General features: G+C 37.7%; 1 protein-coding gene across 2 annotated transcripts in view; it reads left to right on the top strand.

Moving 5' to 3' along the window:
• Window positions 1-17977, top strand: part of BLTP3B (bridge-like lipid transfer protein family member 3B) — a 116489-nt gene that overhangs the window by 97423 nt on the left and 1089 nt on the right. For both annotated transcript variants that reach the window (XM_017887279.1, XM_017887281.1), the window contains 5 exons: window positions 4242-4384; window positions 5146-5296; window positions 7214-7467; window positions 7764-7872; window positions 15934-16127. In XM_017887279.1, coding sequence (XP_017742768.1) covers window positions 4242-4384; window positions 5146-5296; window positions 7214-7467; window positions 7764-7872; window positions 15934-16127 — 851 coding nt within the window. The remainder of the gene's footprint in view (window positions 1-4241; window positions 4385-5145; window positions 5297-7213; window positions 7468-7763; window positions 7873-15933; window positions 16128-17977) is intronic.

Genomic DNA, 17977 nt, shown 5'->3' with positions numbered 1-17977 from the left:
GTATTTAATCTTCAAATAAATTGAGGTAGGAACTGTTATTTTCATTTTAAAGGTGAAGCAAACAAAGCCTAGGGAGGTAAGCAGCTTGCCCAAGGTTATGCAGCTAGTAAGTGGTAGAGTTTAGCATTTGAACCCAGTTAGTCAGACTTCAAAGTCTGAGCTCTTCTGTCTGATGCAAACATGTCGTCTTAAAAAATTTTACCCTTTACACAAGTCAGAGAAAAATCTCTCTACTAGATTCCAGTTTACTTTATCTTGGTGGGAGACACTAGTCAGTTTACCTTACATGATAGATGATATTTAACAACAACAATAGCAAACATTTATTGAAGCACCCCTAGTCATACCGCCAAGTGCTGTAAAACACATTATTTAATCCTTAAGACCATCATATGAGGTGGTTATTATTATTGATCACTTTTCCGTAGATTTAGAAACTAAAGCTTAAAGAAATAAGGTATCTTGCCCAAAAGTTACAGCCAGCAAGTAGTAAGAGGCAGATTTGTCAGCTATTCTGACTGATGAGCCCAAGTTTTTAACCAATCATTAAGCTATTCTAGCTCCCCAGACTTGGGGAATGTGTACCATACATAAACAAAAATTCTCAGTCTAAGTCTGATAATTCATAGCAATCTTCTTTCCAGCATGTCACTTAAATGTAGAAGAGGTACTGATATGTGTCATGAAAATCTATTCAAGATTCACAGATAGCTGTAGTTCCTCTGTGCCCCCTTTATCGTTTAAAATCCTGCCATAACAGAGGATTTTTGTCCTTTGATCAAAATATACTTCAAAAACAATGTTCTTGTGGCAGATCACCCTACTTAATCTGAAAGCATCAGTGGTTTTATTATTTCTAATAAATAATAGTAAGGAAAAGTGACTACCACTCAATGTGGAAAACTTGAAAATACAACCATAATTTGGAGAGTAAAATCACCAAAAGTCTGTCTCACATTCACAATATATCAACTGTTATTTATTTTATGAATTTGTATATGTAAACTCCTTTGAAAATATTTTAAGCCTGTATAAAATTGTCATAAGAATGTACCATAGCCTTTTAAAGATTTCCCTGATGTTGGATGTTTAGACTGTTTATAATTTATTGGTTATAAAAGTGCTATAATTATATTATTGTTCACAAATTTTGTCTGCATTTTGATGACTATCTTAGAATAGATTCCAGCAGTAGACTAGGATCTTAAAAAGTGTGGACTTTGTGTATAACATTTTAATGATATACATTCCTGGTTCTTTTGAACAGTGACTTACTTTTATGTCAGGGTCATTAATTTTTATTGGAAGGAGACTCTTGCTATTTTGTTTTAATTTTACAAGAAATATATGAATATTCTCTCATTTTAAAAGGAGACTAAGGGTGATACTAAGGTGATAACTTCAATTTTTACTCTAGGCATTTCCTTAAACCAGATAATATGGTCTCCTTGATATCATTCCCCATTGCAGAAGTAACTACCATCAACTTTTGGTATATATGCTTCCAGGCCTTTATCTATGTATTTTTATATATGTGTGTGGGTGTGTCAGATACATACAAAGGTATGTGTATACAAAAAGATATGTATGTGTATGCGTGCATGTATACATATTTGTGAATGTATGTACATATTTATGAACACATAGGCAACATAGCTACCTCTGGTCCCTAACTAGTCTTTCCACATCTGTTCGTATCCATTTGCAGTTCATACTTTATTCTATAGCCAAAAAATATATATATTTTGATACCAAGTCTCTATCGCCCAGGTTGGAGTGCGGTGGTGTGATTTCGGCTCACTGCAACCTCTGCCTCCTGGGTTCAAGTGATTCTTCTGCCTCCTCAGCCTCCCGAATAGCTGGGATTACAGGTGTGTGCCACCACACCCAGCTAATTTTTGTATTTTTAGGCAAAACGGGGTTTTACCATGTTAGCCAGGCTGGTCTCGAACTCCTGACCTCAGGTGATCCAACCGCCGCAGCCTCCCAAAGTGCTGGGATTTCAGGAGTGAGCCACTGTTCCCGGCCAGGCAAAATACTCTTTTAAAAAACGCAAATTTGGCCGAGCATGGTGGTTCACACCTATAATCCCAGCATTTTGGGAGGCCGAGGCAGGTGGATCACAAAGTCAGGAGATGGAGACCATCCTGGCTAACATGGTGAGAACTGGTCTCTACTAAAACTACAAAAAATTAGCCAGACATAGTGGCACATACCTGTAGTCCCAGCTACTTAGGAGGCTGAGGCAGGAGAATTGCTTGAACCCTGGAGGCAAAGGCTTCAGTGAGCCGAGATCACACCACTGCACTCCAGCCTGGGCGACAGAGAGAGACTCTGTCTTTAAAAAAAAACAAAAAAAGGAGAGAAAAAAAACCCCACAGATTTGACCATGTCATTTTCCACTGTACTGCCGATAAGTTGTAATTGCTTTAAGGCTATTAAGTTAAAATCCTTAACATTACTGACAATCCTCTGTGTGATGTGGCCCCAGCTTACCTTTTCTGATGTTTTCCCATGTGCTCATTATACTTCAGATGGATCATAGTTTATTTCAGTCTATCTCTCACTTTCTTTACTGTGATAAACTTTTCCATCTCAGTCTGTTGTACCTGTTTCTGGAATGCTCTTTTTCATTCTGTTTATTTTATTATTCTTATTTTTTTAATTAAGAGTTGTTAAGGATAACTCTTGGCTTTATTTTTCCCACTCATTATTTTATCCACTCAGTGTGTTTCAGAGTGTCTTTTGCTCTCCTTGCAATTATTCTTTTCTATGTAAATTAAAAAAAATTTTTTTAAAGGGGGCCAGGCACAGTGGCTCATGCCTGTAATCCCAGCACTGTGGGAGGCCAAGGCAGGCAGATCACTTGAGGTCAGGAGTTCGAGACCACTCTGGCTAACATAGTGAAACCGCATCTTGACTAAAAATACAAAAATTAGCCAGGCATGGTGGCGCGTTCCTGTAATCCCAGATACTTGGGAGACTGAGGCAGGTGGAGGTTGCAGTGAGCTGAGATCGTGCCACTACACTCCAGTCTGGCCAACAGAGTGAGACACTGTCCCCCCCCCAAAAAAAAAATTAAGGGAATCTTTTTTTTTTTGACATGGGGTCTCACTCTGTCATCCAGACTAGAGTTCAGTGCAGTGGTGTGATCTTGGCTCACCTCAATATCTACCTCCCGGGCACACGTGGTCCTCTGCCTTAGCCTCCTGAGTAGCTGGGACCATAGGCAAGTGCCGCTACGTCTGGCTAATTTTTTGTATTTTTGGTAGAGATGGGGTTTTGCTCTGTTGCCCAGGCTGGTCTTGAACTCCTGGGCTCTAAGTGATCCTCTCACCAAAGTGCTGGGATTACAGGCGTGAGCCACTGCACCCAGGCTTGTTCACTTTAGCAGAAATAACTATTTTATCATAGATGTTCTCTTAACCCCTGATGATGTTAGGAACCCCTTATGATATGCCTTTATTAGTCCCTCATACCACAGCAGTATTCACAGGTATCTTCCCTGGGCCTTTTATTTAATAATTTGTTGAGCACCTACCACATTGCCAAGCACTACGTTAGAAGCTGATTACAGAGTAGTAAATATAATAATAAATTGAGACTTACGTTTTCTATGTCTTTAGGTTTTCTTACCTAGTTTTTTTATTAATTCATTTTTATGGTATTTTTTAAAAGTATTGATCTGTAATGGCTACTGAATTTTTTTTTAAATTGTCTTTTACCACAGATAGTTTGAGAAGTATTGAATTATAGCACATTCATTGTTTGATAACTAATTACAATCTAATTTTTCTTGGTCCATTTTTTAAAGGAGGCAATGCTTGAGAAAGAGTTGAAGGGGCCGGGCGCGGTGGCTCACGCCTGTAATCCCAGCACTTTGGGAGGTCCAGGCGGGCGGATCACGAGGTCAGGAGGTCGAGACCATCCTGGCAAACACGGTGAAACCCCATCTCTATTAAAAATACAAAAAATTAGCCGGGGCTGGTGGCGGGCGCCTGTAGTCCCAGCTACTCGGAAGGCTGAGGCAGGAGAATGGCGTGAACCCGGTAGGTGGAGGTTGCAGTGAGCTGAGATCGCACCACTGCACTCCAGCATGGGTGACAGAGCAAGACTACGTCTCAAAAAAAAACAAAGAGGAAACAGTTGAAGGGATAGTCCTTTTTTGTTAAATAAACATACAGTGTTAGATGATGTGTAAAACTGATTTTAATTTATTTTTACTTTTGTTATTATTTCAGGAAATAAAAAGAACTCAACTACAAATTACAGGGGCACAGCAGAAAGTGTGAATACTGGTGCAAACCTACAGAATTATGGTGAAACTTCTCCAGATGCCATCAGTACAAATTCAGAGGGTGCTCAGGAAAATCATGATGACCTGGTAATAAACATTTCAGAGAATTTCAGAGAGATTCTATGAAGATAAATGCCACCAGTTTTATTTCATGTTTGACATGTATTTATTTTGAGACACTCATATATAACATGAATTTTTAGATGGTGGGCAATTCATTTTGCAGCTTTTGTTCTTGAAAATGCTTCCCCCCAGTCAATTGTTTTTCCTTTGATTTTACTTTTCTAAATTTGTTTTATCAGATTGAGGAGTGGAGGCTCTTTCTTTTTTCTGTCTTGCCTTTTATGTTTTTTATTTTAATTTTTTTTAAAGACAGGATCTCACTCTGTTGCCCAGGCTGGAGTACAGAGATGTGTCCATAGCCCACTGCAGCCGTGAATTCCTGGGCTTAAGTGATCTTCCTGCCCCAGCCTCCCTAGTAGCTGGGACCAGGTGCACACCACCACACCTGGCTGTTTTAAATTTTTTTGTAGATACGGGGTCTCACTGTGTTGCCCAAGCTAATGGTTTCTTTTAAGCCCTCCTGATGTAGTGAAAGACTTGAAAAATATATTTTGTCTAGCTTTTAATGAAAATCATTTTACAATCCTTGTGACCTAATTTAATAATAAATAAATGAAAGGTTTTCACTATAATTTAACAACTGTTTTCTGTAGATGACAAGTATATTTTTGGTCTGGTAGGTCATAGTTGTATTTTTAGAGGGTAATGGTAGTTTCCTATATTATTTCTTAAATTTTGTTTTGAACTGCTTGGCATACTAATATTATTTATGCAATCATTAATAGATGTCCGTTGTGGTATTTAAAATTACTGGTGTTCATGGGGAAATTGACATCCGAGGGGAAGATACAGAAATCTGTCTTCAAGTGAACCAGGTGACACCAGACCAGTTAGGCAATATCAGCCTTCGGCATTACCTTTGTAATCGTCCAGTTGGTAAGTTTTTTTTTCTTTTTATTAATTACTTTTCATATGCAATGGTTTAATATGTTTTAACTTTTATATATGTCTCACCAGCAATCCTATCTTGGCTATAATTGAATTCAAGGGAAATTACATTTACTTATTATAATAATTATTATTTGTAGTTTGTGGTTTTTTCTACAGTGTGAGGAGCTTCAATAGGAAGACATAGTGTAATAGTTCCATGGCATAAAGGGTAGCAGGGGGGTAGCAGGGAGGAGTGACTTTGACAAAGCAAATTTTTGTTTTGTTTTATTTCGTCTCCAAAAAACTCATTTTGTTTGAAATTATTCCTGGCTTTACTCCGTGGAATGAGAATGTGTATGTGTGTAGATCTAGACAGATAAAAAGGCAAAATAAAATCACGTTAATCAAATTGTTTGTTGGCAAGTTCTCTTGTTCAGCAAGCTCACTCTTGTTTTTCTTGCTATGGGAAAGAACACTAACCATTACCAATTTATGGCTGTTTCTTTTACCTTCTATTTTAAAAAATAAAATATTTGAATTTTGAAATATTTAAATCTTTGGAGTTACATTTGAACTCTTGCATTATTTTCTGGAATGTTAATAAGTAGTAATAACACTAATAAGTATAATTCTGTACCTGGAATACAAGCTTCAAGAGCAACTCTCTACCTGGAATTGTGAGTGGAGACCTATCCTTGGTGTAAATACATACACACATCTTTAATTTCTTGCAGATTCTCCCCCTTTCACAAATATACATACATTTGACCTGTTTAAGACTAGTCACACCCATACTGAAGAAAATAAAATACCTTCTCATTATGAATTTTAAAATCCATCATGAATTGATATAGCAGTCTTCTTATGAGGACCCATGGGATAAATAACTTTCATACCTCAGAAACTGAAACAGCTTTGCCTTTCCAGAACGAGTTTGTTTTTATCTTAAAGGTTATATGACTTGTGAAACTATCATATTTTTATCTTTTTTGCTAGAGAGCTCATTTTTGGTCCACCTTTTGGTATAGGAATTTAAATAATGCATTTTGGGTTATTAATCTTAACAACTACCTTTCCCTTTTCCCTTCCATCCTTCCTTTTTTCCTTGTATCCTCATTTTTTATCGGATTATACCATGTGCATATTGCCTCTTACTCATTTTGGAACCAAGTAACATAAAATAAATAAGCAAAATAGTTACCCTGAGTGTGAGTTTACAAGTAATTTACTTCAGTGGTTTCACTAGAAACTTATGTTTTTTAAGTTAGGTATTTTATTATTGGAATTTTAAACCTTGTTTTTAAACTATGTGTTTATACCTGTCTATGCCATCTATAAATTTTTTTGGAGCGATAGGGTCCAGGCATAAGTAAATGTAATTTTACACACACACACTCACACACATACTCTCTCTCTCTTCCCTCAATTTCAGTTTTCGGTTTGCCTTCTAATAGAAACAGTTTAATGAGGTCTTCTCTGTTTACTTTTCTGTTATTTAAGGACCCAGTTTAATGAGGAAGGTGCAGAACCTCAGGCTTTGTTACTTCTTGAGAAATGGCTTAAGAGTCACTTTAAATGTCTGACTTATTTCTGCTTCACAGCCAACATTTGAATGTATACTTAGGTACACAATCAAACACACACTAAGTATCTGAGGCATGTATCACACCTGAGTTCTATCATGACATATTTTTCTTGTTATCAAAAAAACAGAAAATATAGAAAAATCAACATTATTGTAGTAGAAAGTTGCCTTAAAATATTGAAATTAGTGTGTGTACGTATATTGTATATGTACTATAGAATATCACTTAAACTAGGGGTGAATAGTAAAACAAGTATTATTTTAATGTACCACATGGCACATAATTGTAATACTATTGAATAATGCTACAAACATTTTTGTATGTTCATTTTCCTTAGGTTCCGATCAGAAAGCTGTAATTCATTCCAAATCCTCTCCTGAGATTTCTCTGAGGTTTGAAAGTGGTCCTGGTGCTGTAATACACTCTTTACTTGCAGAAAAAAATGGATTTCTGCAGTGCCACATAGAAAACTTCAGCACTGAGTTTCTTACATCTTCTCTTATGAATATTCAACATTTTTTGGAAGATGAAACTGTTGCAACAGTAATGCCAATGAAGATACAAGTTTCTAACACAAAAATAAATTTAAAAGTATGTTAATAAATAATTTTATATTTTCATGTTCCTTTTGCCTATCTGAACTTTCATTCATGTCTAAGAATGTGCCTTTTCTATAATATATGTTCTATCAGCATTTATTAAAATGATTTTGTCTTTTTTGTTAAATGATACAGAGATCTGTTTTGGAAATTAGGAAATGTCAAAATGTAACAGGCAGTTTTCTCACTGTATCAGCTGAAACATATAAAGATACATATGTTATCTTTAACTCATTAAAAATATGACCGACTAAAGTAACATGGCAATGTTATTTTTCTTTCCTGTAGGATGATAGTCCCCGGAGTAGTACAGTATCCCTTGAACCAGCTCCTGTAACTGTACATATTGATCATCTTGTGGTAGAGAGAAGTGACGATGGCTCTTTTCATATCAGAGGTATATATGAAAAACTATTTGTTTATTTATGATACGGAGTTTCACTCTTGTCACCCAGGCTGAAGTGCAATGGTGCGGTCTTGGCCTACTGCAACCTCTGCCTCCCTGGTTCGAGTGATTCTCCTGCCTAAGCCTCCTGAGTAACTGGGATTACAGGTGCCTGTCACCATGCCCAGCTAATTTTTATATTTTTAGTATAAAAAAAAATTTTAGTAGAGATGGAGTTTTGCATGTTGGCCAGGCTGGTCTCAAACTCCTGACCTCAGGTGATCCACCTGCCTCAGCCTCCCAAAGTGCTGGGATGACAGGCCAACCACTGCGCCCAGCCGATGAAAACCATTTAAATGAACACCTACTCAAATTTCGAAGTTAAATTATTTACATACTGATTGTTTCTTTTCACTTGTATTTCTTTTATATATATACATACATAGTAGTGGAAGATTGACGGACACCTTCAGTACATCGTAATAAAGTATCATCTATACATGTACCAGCCTCTACCCTGGAAAAAACCTCATATATAGTTGGTTTAGTACCTGTTGTACAAATGTGTTTTGAATATTGTAGAAAGTGAGAGAGGCCTTCAGGATCTTACACATCTCTTGATCTTACTCGTGTCTTTCAGTTGATCTCTTTCTTAGCTTTATTTCCTACTTTTACTTCTTATAATGGAACTTACCTTGCACTTCTCTGCACTTTGCACATCTCTGCGTTCTTACTTGCCTTGTTATTTCTCATTGGAATTGCTCATCACTACGTGGATTTCATTCATCCTTCCATTACTCTCTCAACTTTCTTCTTTATACTGACACTTTCTTTTTATTAATATTATTATTATACTTTAAGTTCTAAGGTACATGTGCACAACGTGCAGGTTTGTTACATAGGTATACATGTGCCATGTTGGTTTGCTGCACCCATCAACTTGTCATTTACATTAGGTATTTCTCCTAACGCTATCCCTCCCCTAGCCTCCACCCAACAGCCCGGGTGCTGGATGTCCCCCGCCCTGTGTCCAGTGACTCTCATTGTTCAGTTTTCCACCTACAAGTGACGAACATGCCAGCGTTTGCGTTGTCGTCCTTGTGATTAGTTTGCCCTTAGCAATGATGGTTTCAGCATCATCCATGCTCCCTGCCCAGAAAGGACATGAACTCATCCTTTTTACGGCCCTGGCAGAGCTATTCTGTGGTGTATATGTGCCACATTTGCTTAAGTTCCAGTTATCATTGATGGACATTTTTGGGTTTGCCCGTTCCAAGTCTTTGCTATTGTGAATAATGCTGCAGAAGCTTTTTTTTTTTTTTTTGTTTTTTTTTTTTTTTGTTTTTTCATGCTGCATGTGTCTTTATTTAGTAGCCATGATTGTATAATCCTTTGGATATATACCCAGTGATGGGGAGTCACTGGCGCAAATTGGCTAATTCTAATTCTAGAGCCTGAGGAATCACCCACACTGTCTTTCCGACAATGGTTGAACTGAATTTACCCACCTCTCCCAACAGTGTAAAAGCGTTCCTGATTTTCCCACATCCTCTCCAGCATCTTTGTTTCCTGACTTTTTTTTAGTGATAGCCATTCTAACTGGCATGACGAATGGCTATCTCATTGTGGCTTTGATTTGCATTTTCTCTGAATGACCAGCTGATGCTTGCAGCATTTTTTCATATGTCTGTTGACGCATAAAATCTCTTTTGAGAAGTGTCTGTTCCTATCCTTTGGGCCCACTTTTTGATGGTTGGTTTTTTTCTTGTGAATTTGCTTTAAAATTCTTTGTAGTTTCTGAATATTAGCCCTTTGTCAGATGGATACATTTGCAAAAAATTATCTTGCCCATTCCTGTAGGTTGCCTGCTTCCTCTGATGGTTAGCTTTCTTTTGCGGCAGAAGCTTCTTCAGATTTAATTACATCCCATTTGTCAATTTTGGCTGTTGTTGCAGTGCTTTTGCTGTTTTAGTCATGAAGTATGTTGCCCATGCCTGTGTCCTGAATGTTATTGCCTAGGTTTTCTAATTGGGTTTTATGATTTTAGGTCTTGCATTTAAGTCTTTAATCCATCTTCAGTTAATTTTGTGTAAGGGGTAAGGAAGGGATCCAGTTTCAGCTTTCTACATATGGCTAGCTAGTTTTCCCAGCACCATTCATTAAATAGAGAATCCTTTCCCCATTTCTTGTTTTGTCAGGTTGTCAAAGATCAAATGGTTGTGGATGTGTGGTGTTATTTCTCAGGCCTCTGTTCTGTTCCACTATCTGTGTATCTGTTTTGGTACCAGTAGCATGCTGTTTTGGTTACTGTAGCCTTGTAGTATAGTTTGAAGTCAGGTAGCATGATGCCTCCAGCTTTGTTCTTTTGGCTTAGGATTGTCATGGCTCTGTGGGTTCTTTTCTGGTTCCATACGAAATTTAAAGTAGTTTTTTCCAATTCTGTGAAGAAAGTCAGTGGTAGCTTGATGGGGATAGCATTGAATCTATAAATTAACTTGGGCAGTATCGCCATTTTCATGATATTGATTCTTACTATCCATGAGCATGAAATATTCTTCCATTTATTTGTGTCCTCTTTTTTTTTTTTTTGAGATGGAGTCTCACTCTAGCTGTGACTACAGGCGCCCGCCACCTTGCCCGGCTAATTTTTTGTATATTTAGTAGAGATGGGGTTTCACCATGTTAGCCAGGATGCTCTTGATCTCCCGACCTCGTGATCCGCCCTCCTCGGCCTCCCAATGTGTCCTGTTTTATTTCATTGAGCAGTGGTTTGTAGTTCTCCTTGAAGAGGTCCTTCACATCCCTTTAAGTTGTATTTCTAGGTATTTTATTTTCTTTTTAGTAATTGTGAGTGGGAGTTCACTCATGATTTGGCTCTCTGTTTGTCTGTTAATGGTGTATAGAAATGCTTGTGATTTTTGCACATTGATTTTGTATCCTGAGGCTGTGCTGAAGTTGCTTATCAGCTTAAGGAGATTTTGGTTTGAGACGATGCGGTTTTCTAAATATACAATCATGTCATCTGCAAACAGAGACAATTTGACTTCCTCTTTTCCTACTTGAATCTTTCTCTTGCCTGATTGCCCTGGCTAGAGCTTCCAATACTGTGTTGAATAGGAGTGATGAGAGAGGGCATCCTTGTATAGTGACACTTTCTTTATAATCTGATGTGAGTTCTTCCACTTCTTTTGGCACTTTTTATACTGTTAGTTACTTGCGGTATATTGTCTGTGTACTTAGTTCACCTTTAATGTTAGTATCCCCACTCTAACAAAATTTTTAAGGTCGCTAATGTAAGGTCTGTGTCTTTTAAGGTAGTGAGTAGTGGAAAGAGCATGAGTCAGTAGATCTATGTGTTCTGGGCTTCACTGTTTTAGTAGCTGGTTGAAAGAATGACATGTACATCTGTTTTATCTCCTATCAAAAACCTCATGAAATGACAGAAAACATGTCAACTAAAGAATAAAGTTATTAACAATGCTACAGAAGAAAGGAGAGGACAATTACAGATGTAGAAACAGTTTGTGGGAGACTCTGAAAGAGTCCTGTCCTCTGTAGTTTGGGAACAAGTGGAGACAGACATAGGAGAAAGGCCAATGAAGATCAAAATGGTAGCTCTATTACTGATAATTGCTCAGGTGGAGAGTATAGCTTAGGTCTGTGAGAAGACTCTGCCTGGCTCTCTTTCCCAAATCTTTTAGCTCCCAAAAATTCAGGTCTGTCTTGTGAAAAAAAGAAAAGAAAAGAAAAGAATGCACCCTCTTGGCAGGAGGTACAGCATATACCAGAGCAAGAGACTGAACTACATATATATAGTTCTTTAAAAACAAAAACAAAAAAAAAACATCAATCAGATAAATCATACCTTCTTCCCTGGGAAGCAGTGAGAAACAGGACCAAAAGAATCCAAGAGGACTACATGACTGAAGTTCCTCCTCAAAAATAGGAGGAATCTCCCCAACAAGATACTGAGGTTAGAATGAGCCCCTGAGGCAATAGCATGAATAATATGGACATTCCTTTTTGGGATCCTCTCCTGTGCCTGTGCCCAGTAGTAGGCTTCAGTAGGGTTTGCATATAGACTAAAATATTGAGGGTAGATTATGCAGCTGCTAAGCCCCCAGGAAGGGAATGATTCCCTATCCAGTTAACATACTTGGTGTATCTCACCCAGTAGAGCAGCATTTCCTTTCCCATAGTCACTAGAGGTTGGCTATGGCAAATAGAAACAGCATTCACAGGCAAGAAAATGGGATAAACATAAACAAGAAAATAGGAAAATACAAGATACTCAACAATTCTGAAACATTTGAAATCAGTAATCTCTGAAACATTTGAAAATAGCAGTACTAATCAGCTTTTATAATTATAAACTAGAAATGCTCTCTAGCTGATTGAGTAGAAAAGGAGCTTGTTGAAAGATAATTGGAATGAATTGAATTGAGAGTCCAGAGATAAACTCTTACATTAATTGATCTTTGGCAAGTCTGGCAAAACAATTCAATGAGGGAAAGAACAGCCTTTTCACAAGTGGTGATGGAATGACTAGATAGCCACATGAAGGAAGCTGAACTTCTTCCTTATACAGGCATACTTTAAATATATTGCAGATTGGGTTTCAGACTGCCACAATAAAGTGAGTATTACAATAAAGCAAGTCATACAAATTTTTCGGTTTACCAGTGCATATGAAAGTCATGTTTACACTATTATGTCTAAAAAATGTACATAGCTTAATTTAAAAATACTTGATTTCTATCTGGGCACGGTGGCTCACGCCTGTAATCTCAGCACTTTGGGAGGCTGAGGCGGATAGATCACCTAAGGTCTAGAGTTCAAGACCAGCCTAGCCAACATGGGAAACCCCTGTCTGCTAAAAATACAAAAATTAGCTGGGTATGTTGGTGCACATCTGTAGTCCCAGCTACTCGGGAGGCTGAGGCAGGAGAATCGCTTGAATCCAGGAGGCGGAGGTTACAGTGAGCCGAGATCGTGCCACTGCACTCCAGCCTGGACAGCAGAGCAAGAATCCTTCTCAAAAAACAAACAAACTTGATTGCTAGAAAATGCTAATGATCATCTAAACCTTCAGTAAATCATAATCTTTTTGCTTGTGCCTCAAGGTTGATGGCTGCTGACTGATGACAGCCATGGTTGCTGAAGGTTGGGGTGGCTGTGGCAGTTTCTTAAGACAACAGTGTTCAGTTTTTCTGTTTTCTTTTGTTCCCTGTGCTTTGGTGTACTGTATAAGAATCCATGGCCAAATCTGAGGTCATTATGATTTTCTCATGTTGTCTTTTAAGAATTTTATAGAATTGGCCGGGCGTGGTGGCTCAAGCCTGTAATCCCAGCACTTTGGGAGGCCAAGACGGGCGGATCACGAGGTCAGGAGATCGAGACCATCCTGGCTAACACGGTGAAACCCTGTCTCTACTAAAAAAAAAAATACAAAATCTAGCCGGGCGAGGTGGCGGGCGCCTGTAGTCCCAGCTACTCGGGAGGCTGAGGCAGGAGAATGGTGTAAACCCGGGAGGCGAAACTTGCAGTGAGCTGAGATCCAGCCACTGCACTCCAGCCCGGGCGACAGAGAGAGACTCCGTCTCAAAAAAAAAAAGAATTTTATAGAATTATCCATTAAATTTAGCTCTTTAACTCAAATGTATCAATTTGAGTATGGGTAAGGATTAAAGACACATAGGTTTGTTTCTGGATTCTCAATTCTATTTCACTTGTTTGTATGTCTGCCTTTGATACTACCGCACTGTCTTGATTACCAGCTTCCTTTAAAGTAAGTTTTAAAATTGGAACATGTGAGTCGTCCAACTTTATTGTACCTTTTCAAGATTTTCTTTGACTCTTTTGGGTCCCTTGCAATTCCATATGAGTTTTAAAGTCAGCTTGATAATTTCTACAAAGAAGCCAGCTCAACTTCTGATAGGGATTGTGTTAAAGCTGTAGATAAATTTGGGGAGTATTTCCATTAAATCTTCCAGTCCATGAAGAGTGGGGATTTTTTCCATCTATTTAGATCTATTTATTTCGTTCAACAATGTTTTATAGTTTTCACAGTATAGTAAGTTTTTTGCTTCTTTTGTTAAGTTTATTTGTATTCTTTTTGACAGTATTTTAAATGGAATTGTTTTCTTTCATCTGTGGTTTCTTTATTACACATTATAGAAATGTAGTTTATTTTTGTGTATTGATTTTGTATCCTGCAACCTCACTGAACTTGATTAATTCCAGTAGTTTTTTAGTTGTTTCCTTAGTTTTTTTCTATACCCAAGATCATATCTAATAGAGATAATTTTACTTCTTCCTTTCCAATCTGAATGTCTTCTATTGTTTTTCTTGTCCAGTTGCCCTGGTTAGAACCTCTAAGACAGTGTTGAATAGAAGTGACAATAGCAGGCCGGGCGCGGTGGCTCACGCCTGTAATCCCAGCACTTTGGGAAGCCAAGGCTGGCAGATCACCAGATCAAGAGATTGAGACCATTCTGGCCAACCTGGTGAAACCCCATCTCTGCTGAAAATACAAAAATTAGCTGGGTACACCAGCTACTTGGGAAGCTGAGGCAGGAGAATCACTTGAACCTGGGAGATGGAGGTTGCAGTGAGCCGAGATTGTGCCACTGCACTCCAGTCTGGCAACAGAGCGAGACTCCGCCTAAAAAAAAAAAAAGTAACAATAGCAGACAGCCTTGTCTGGTTTCTGATTTTGGCCAACAGGAAAAGAGTCTAGTCTTTCACCATTAAGTATCATATTAGGTGTGGGACGTTTATACATGATGACCTATTAGATTGAGGAAGTTCCCTTCTATTTCTAATTTGGTGAGTGTTTTTATCATGAAAAGGTACTGGATTTTGTCAGATGCCTTTTCAGCATCTGTTGAGATGAACATGTGGCTTTTGCCTTTTATTCTGTTGATGTATTACATTAGTTACTTTTTGGATGATAGATATATTTGCATTCCTGGGATAAATCCCAGTTGACCATGCTTTATAGTTATGTTTGTATGTTGCTGGGTTCAGTTTACTAACATTTTGTTGATGATTATGTCCATATTCATCAGCATATTGGTCTTAGTGTTCTTGTGTGTTTTTTGTTTGTTTTTGTCTAGATTTGATATCAGGGTAATACTGCCTTCATAGAAAGTTTGGGAATGCTCCTTCTGTTTTTTGGAAGAGTTAAAGATTTGATATTATTCTTTAAATGTTTGATAGAATTCTCCAGTGAAGCCACCTGGGCCTGGGCTTTTCTTTGTGGGTAGTTTTATGATTACTGATTTTCTCTCTCAGCTATAGGTCTGTTGACATTGTCTTCTTGAGTATTTTGGGTAGTTACTGTCTTTCTAAGAATTTGTCTATTTCATGTAAGTTACATAGTTGTTTTTGAGATGGAGTCTGCATGATCTCAGCTCACAGCAACCTCCGCCTCCCAGGTTCAAGCAATCTTCTGCCTCAGCCTCCTGAGTAGCTGGGACTACAGGTGCGCACCACCATGCCCGGGTTTTTTTTTGTGTTTTTAGTAGAGATGGGTTTCACCATGTTGGCCAGGCTGGTCTCGAACTCCTGACCTCAGGTGACCCACCCGTCTTGGCCTCGCAAAGTGCTAGGAGGTGTGAGCCACTGTGCTTGCCCTAAGTTATCTAATTATTGACATACTGTTGTTTATAGTATTCCTTTATAGTATTTTATTTCTGTAAAGTGAGTAGTAATATCACTTCCTTTGTTTCAGATTCTAGTAATTTCTTTTCCTTGGTCAATCTAACTAAAAGTTTATTAGTTAATCTAATAATAAGCCTTTAAATCAACCTTTAGTATAAAAACATAATTATGTAATTAACTTAGATGAAGTTGACAAATTCTTAGGAACATTTCTTAGGAAGAAATGTTTATTTAGTTGATCTTTTCAGAGAATAAGCTTTTGGTTTTATTGATTGGTCTATCTCATACTGCTATCCTCATACTAATATATATAGATACTTAGCTTTAAATTAGATTTTCACAATTGAACTTTTAAAGATTTATCAAGTATTTGGAAATGTTATCTGAGCATGTTATTTGTTTGATCAGATTCTCACATGCTTAACACTGGAAATGATTTGAAAGAAAATGTGAAAAGCGATTCAGTGCTGCTGACCAGTGGAAAGTATGATCTGAAGAAACAATGCAGTGTCACTCAAGCCACTCAGACAAGCCCAGAGGTTCCTTGGCCTTCTCAGTCAGCTAACTTTCCTGAGTTCTCCTTTGACTTCACTAGAGAACAGGTAATGGGAAACCTAATTCAGATTCAGCTTCAGCAATTAAATAACTAAGTATTAAGATACTAATAGTTAAAACGTTGTTTACTTATTTTATTAAAACGTACTGAGTGCTTGTTATTGTGCCCAGGTGCTTTGCTAGGTGCTATGGTTAGAGTGTTGAGCAAAATAAAGAAAAAATTAATACCTTCTGCATTCCTCCAGCGCTCTCAGTATTTTGTGATTTTCCTTGTAGATTCTTTTTTATTTGAAAAAAATTTATATTCAAGTATGCATACTATATAATTATACTTAATTGTTTAACAAAATTTTTTCATATTGCTGTATTTGCTTAATTTTTTTTAATGGTTGAGTAATATGGTTTTGGGTGTGCTATCATTTCTGAAACTTCCTATAAACATTTATTAACATTCAAGTTGCTTCTGAATTTTTTTTTTTTTTTTTTTTTTTTGCCATTATAAAGAAACAAGATGTTCAGCAGAGTTTTAATCTGTATGATGGAACCATAGAATGAGTTAATGCATCTGTTCAATGAGGATTTATTCAATGCCAGCTCTGAGCTAGGGATATAGAATTGAGCAGTGGATGATCCCTGACTATTGAAGAACTCCAAGTCTAGTGGGACGAGAGTGTTCAGTTGGTAGTCACAACATACTGTGTCAGATGCTATACTACAGTTGAAGAGAAGTATAGGAAACTACCTCACTTGGTCTATAAGGCAAGAATTCTTAAGCTAGATCTAGAAGAAGTTTGAGAACTATTTGAAATTAATTGCATATATTTTAATGTATCTATGTAATGCAGAAAGTTCTTAGTTTTATCATATCCCCATACTTAGGAATGGCTATATTTGCTCCAATATATTTGCTCTAATATGGCCATTCCTAATTATGAGGGAATGGCTCTAAGAGGATAAAATACTTGAACTAAGTCTTAAAAGGGTGGTGGGGGAGACATATTGGCCATCTAGATGAAAATGTCTGGCCAGGCGTGGTGACTTACGCCTGTAATTCTAGCACTTTGGGAGGCCAAGGCGGGCAGATCACCTGAGGTTGAGAGTTCGAGACCAGCTTGACCAACATGGAGAAACCCTGTCTCTACTAAAAATACGAATATTAGCCGGGCATGGTGGCGCATGCCTGTAATCTCAGCTACTCAGGAAGCTAAGGCAGGAGAATCACTTGAACCCAGGAGGCAGAGGCTGCAGTGAGCTGAGATTGTGCCATTGCACTCCAGCCTAGGCAACAAGAGTGAACCTCCATCTCAAAAAAAAAAAGGAAAAATGTCTGATGACACATTCAGAATTTGAGTCTGGAGCTCAGGAGAGAAGTTTGTGCTAGGTGAGTCTATTTATGATAGTTGGAGCCATGAGAGATAAGATCATCCAAGAAAGTGACTCAGGACAAGAGAAGACGACTGAGCAATGGAACTAACAGAATGTCAAATTTTAAGACTTCTTAAAAAGTAGAAGAAAAGATGAAAAGGGCATACATAGGTTGAAGGGGATATATGAAATAGTTGTGGCATAAAAGCCAAAAAAGGAGAGAGGCTGAGAAAGTAGGGGTCTAAATGTCTGAATGTCTAGAGCCATAGAGAGGTCCGGGAAAATTCATATGAAATGAAGTCACTATTAGACTTGGAAATTAGGAGTTAGTGTTTTGTATTGCTGGGTCAAAACATGGGAACATTTTTTAAGTGCTTGATGTATATTTCCAAATATTGTCTCAAAGCAATTTTCAGCTTAAGTGCACTCTTACCAGCATTGGGCATTTTTACCATCCCAAGTGTCATGCCTTTGGATACTATATAAATAGTCTGTATTTCCTGAAATGATTAAATTATCTTATCCCCCCCCC

The sequence above is a fragment of the Rhinopithecus bieti genome, unplaced genomic scaffold, assembly GCF_001698545.2.
Source record: "Rhinopithecus bieti isolate Rb0 unplaced genomic scaffold, ASM169854v2 scaffold_15133, whole genome shotgun sequence".
Classification (NCBI taxonomy): domain Eukaryota; kingdom Metazoa; phylum Chordata; class Mammalia; order Primates; family Cercopithecidae; genus Rhinopithecus; species Rhinopithecus bieti.
The sequence above is the reverse complement of the archived record's forward strand: the minus strand, read 5'-3'. Positions and strand labels throughout refer to the sequence as shown.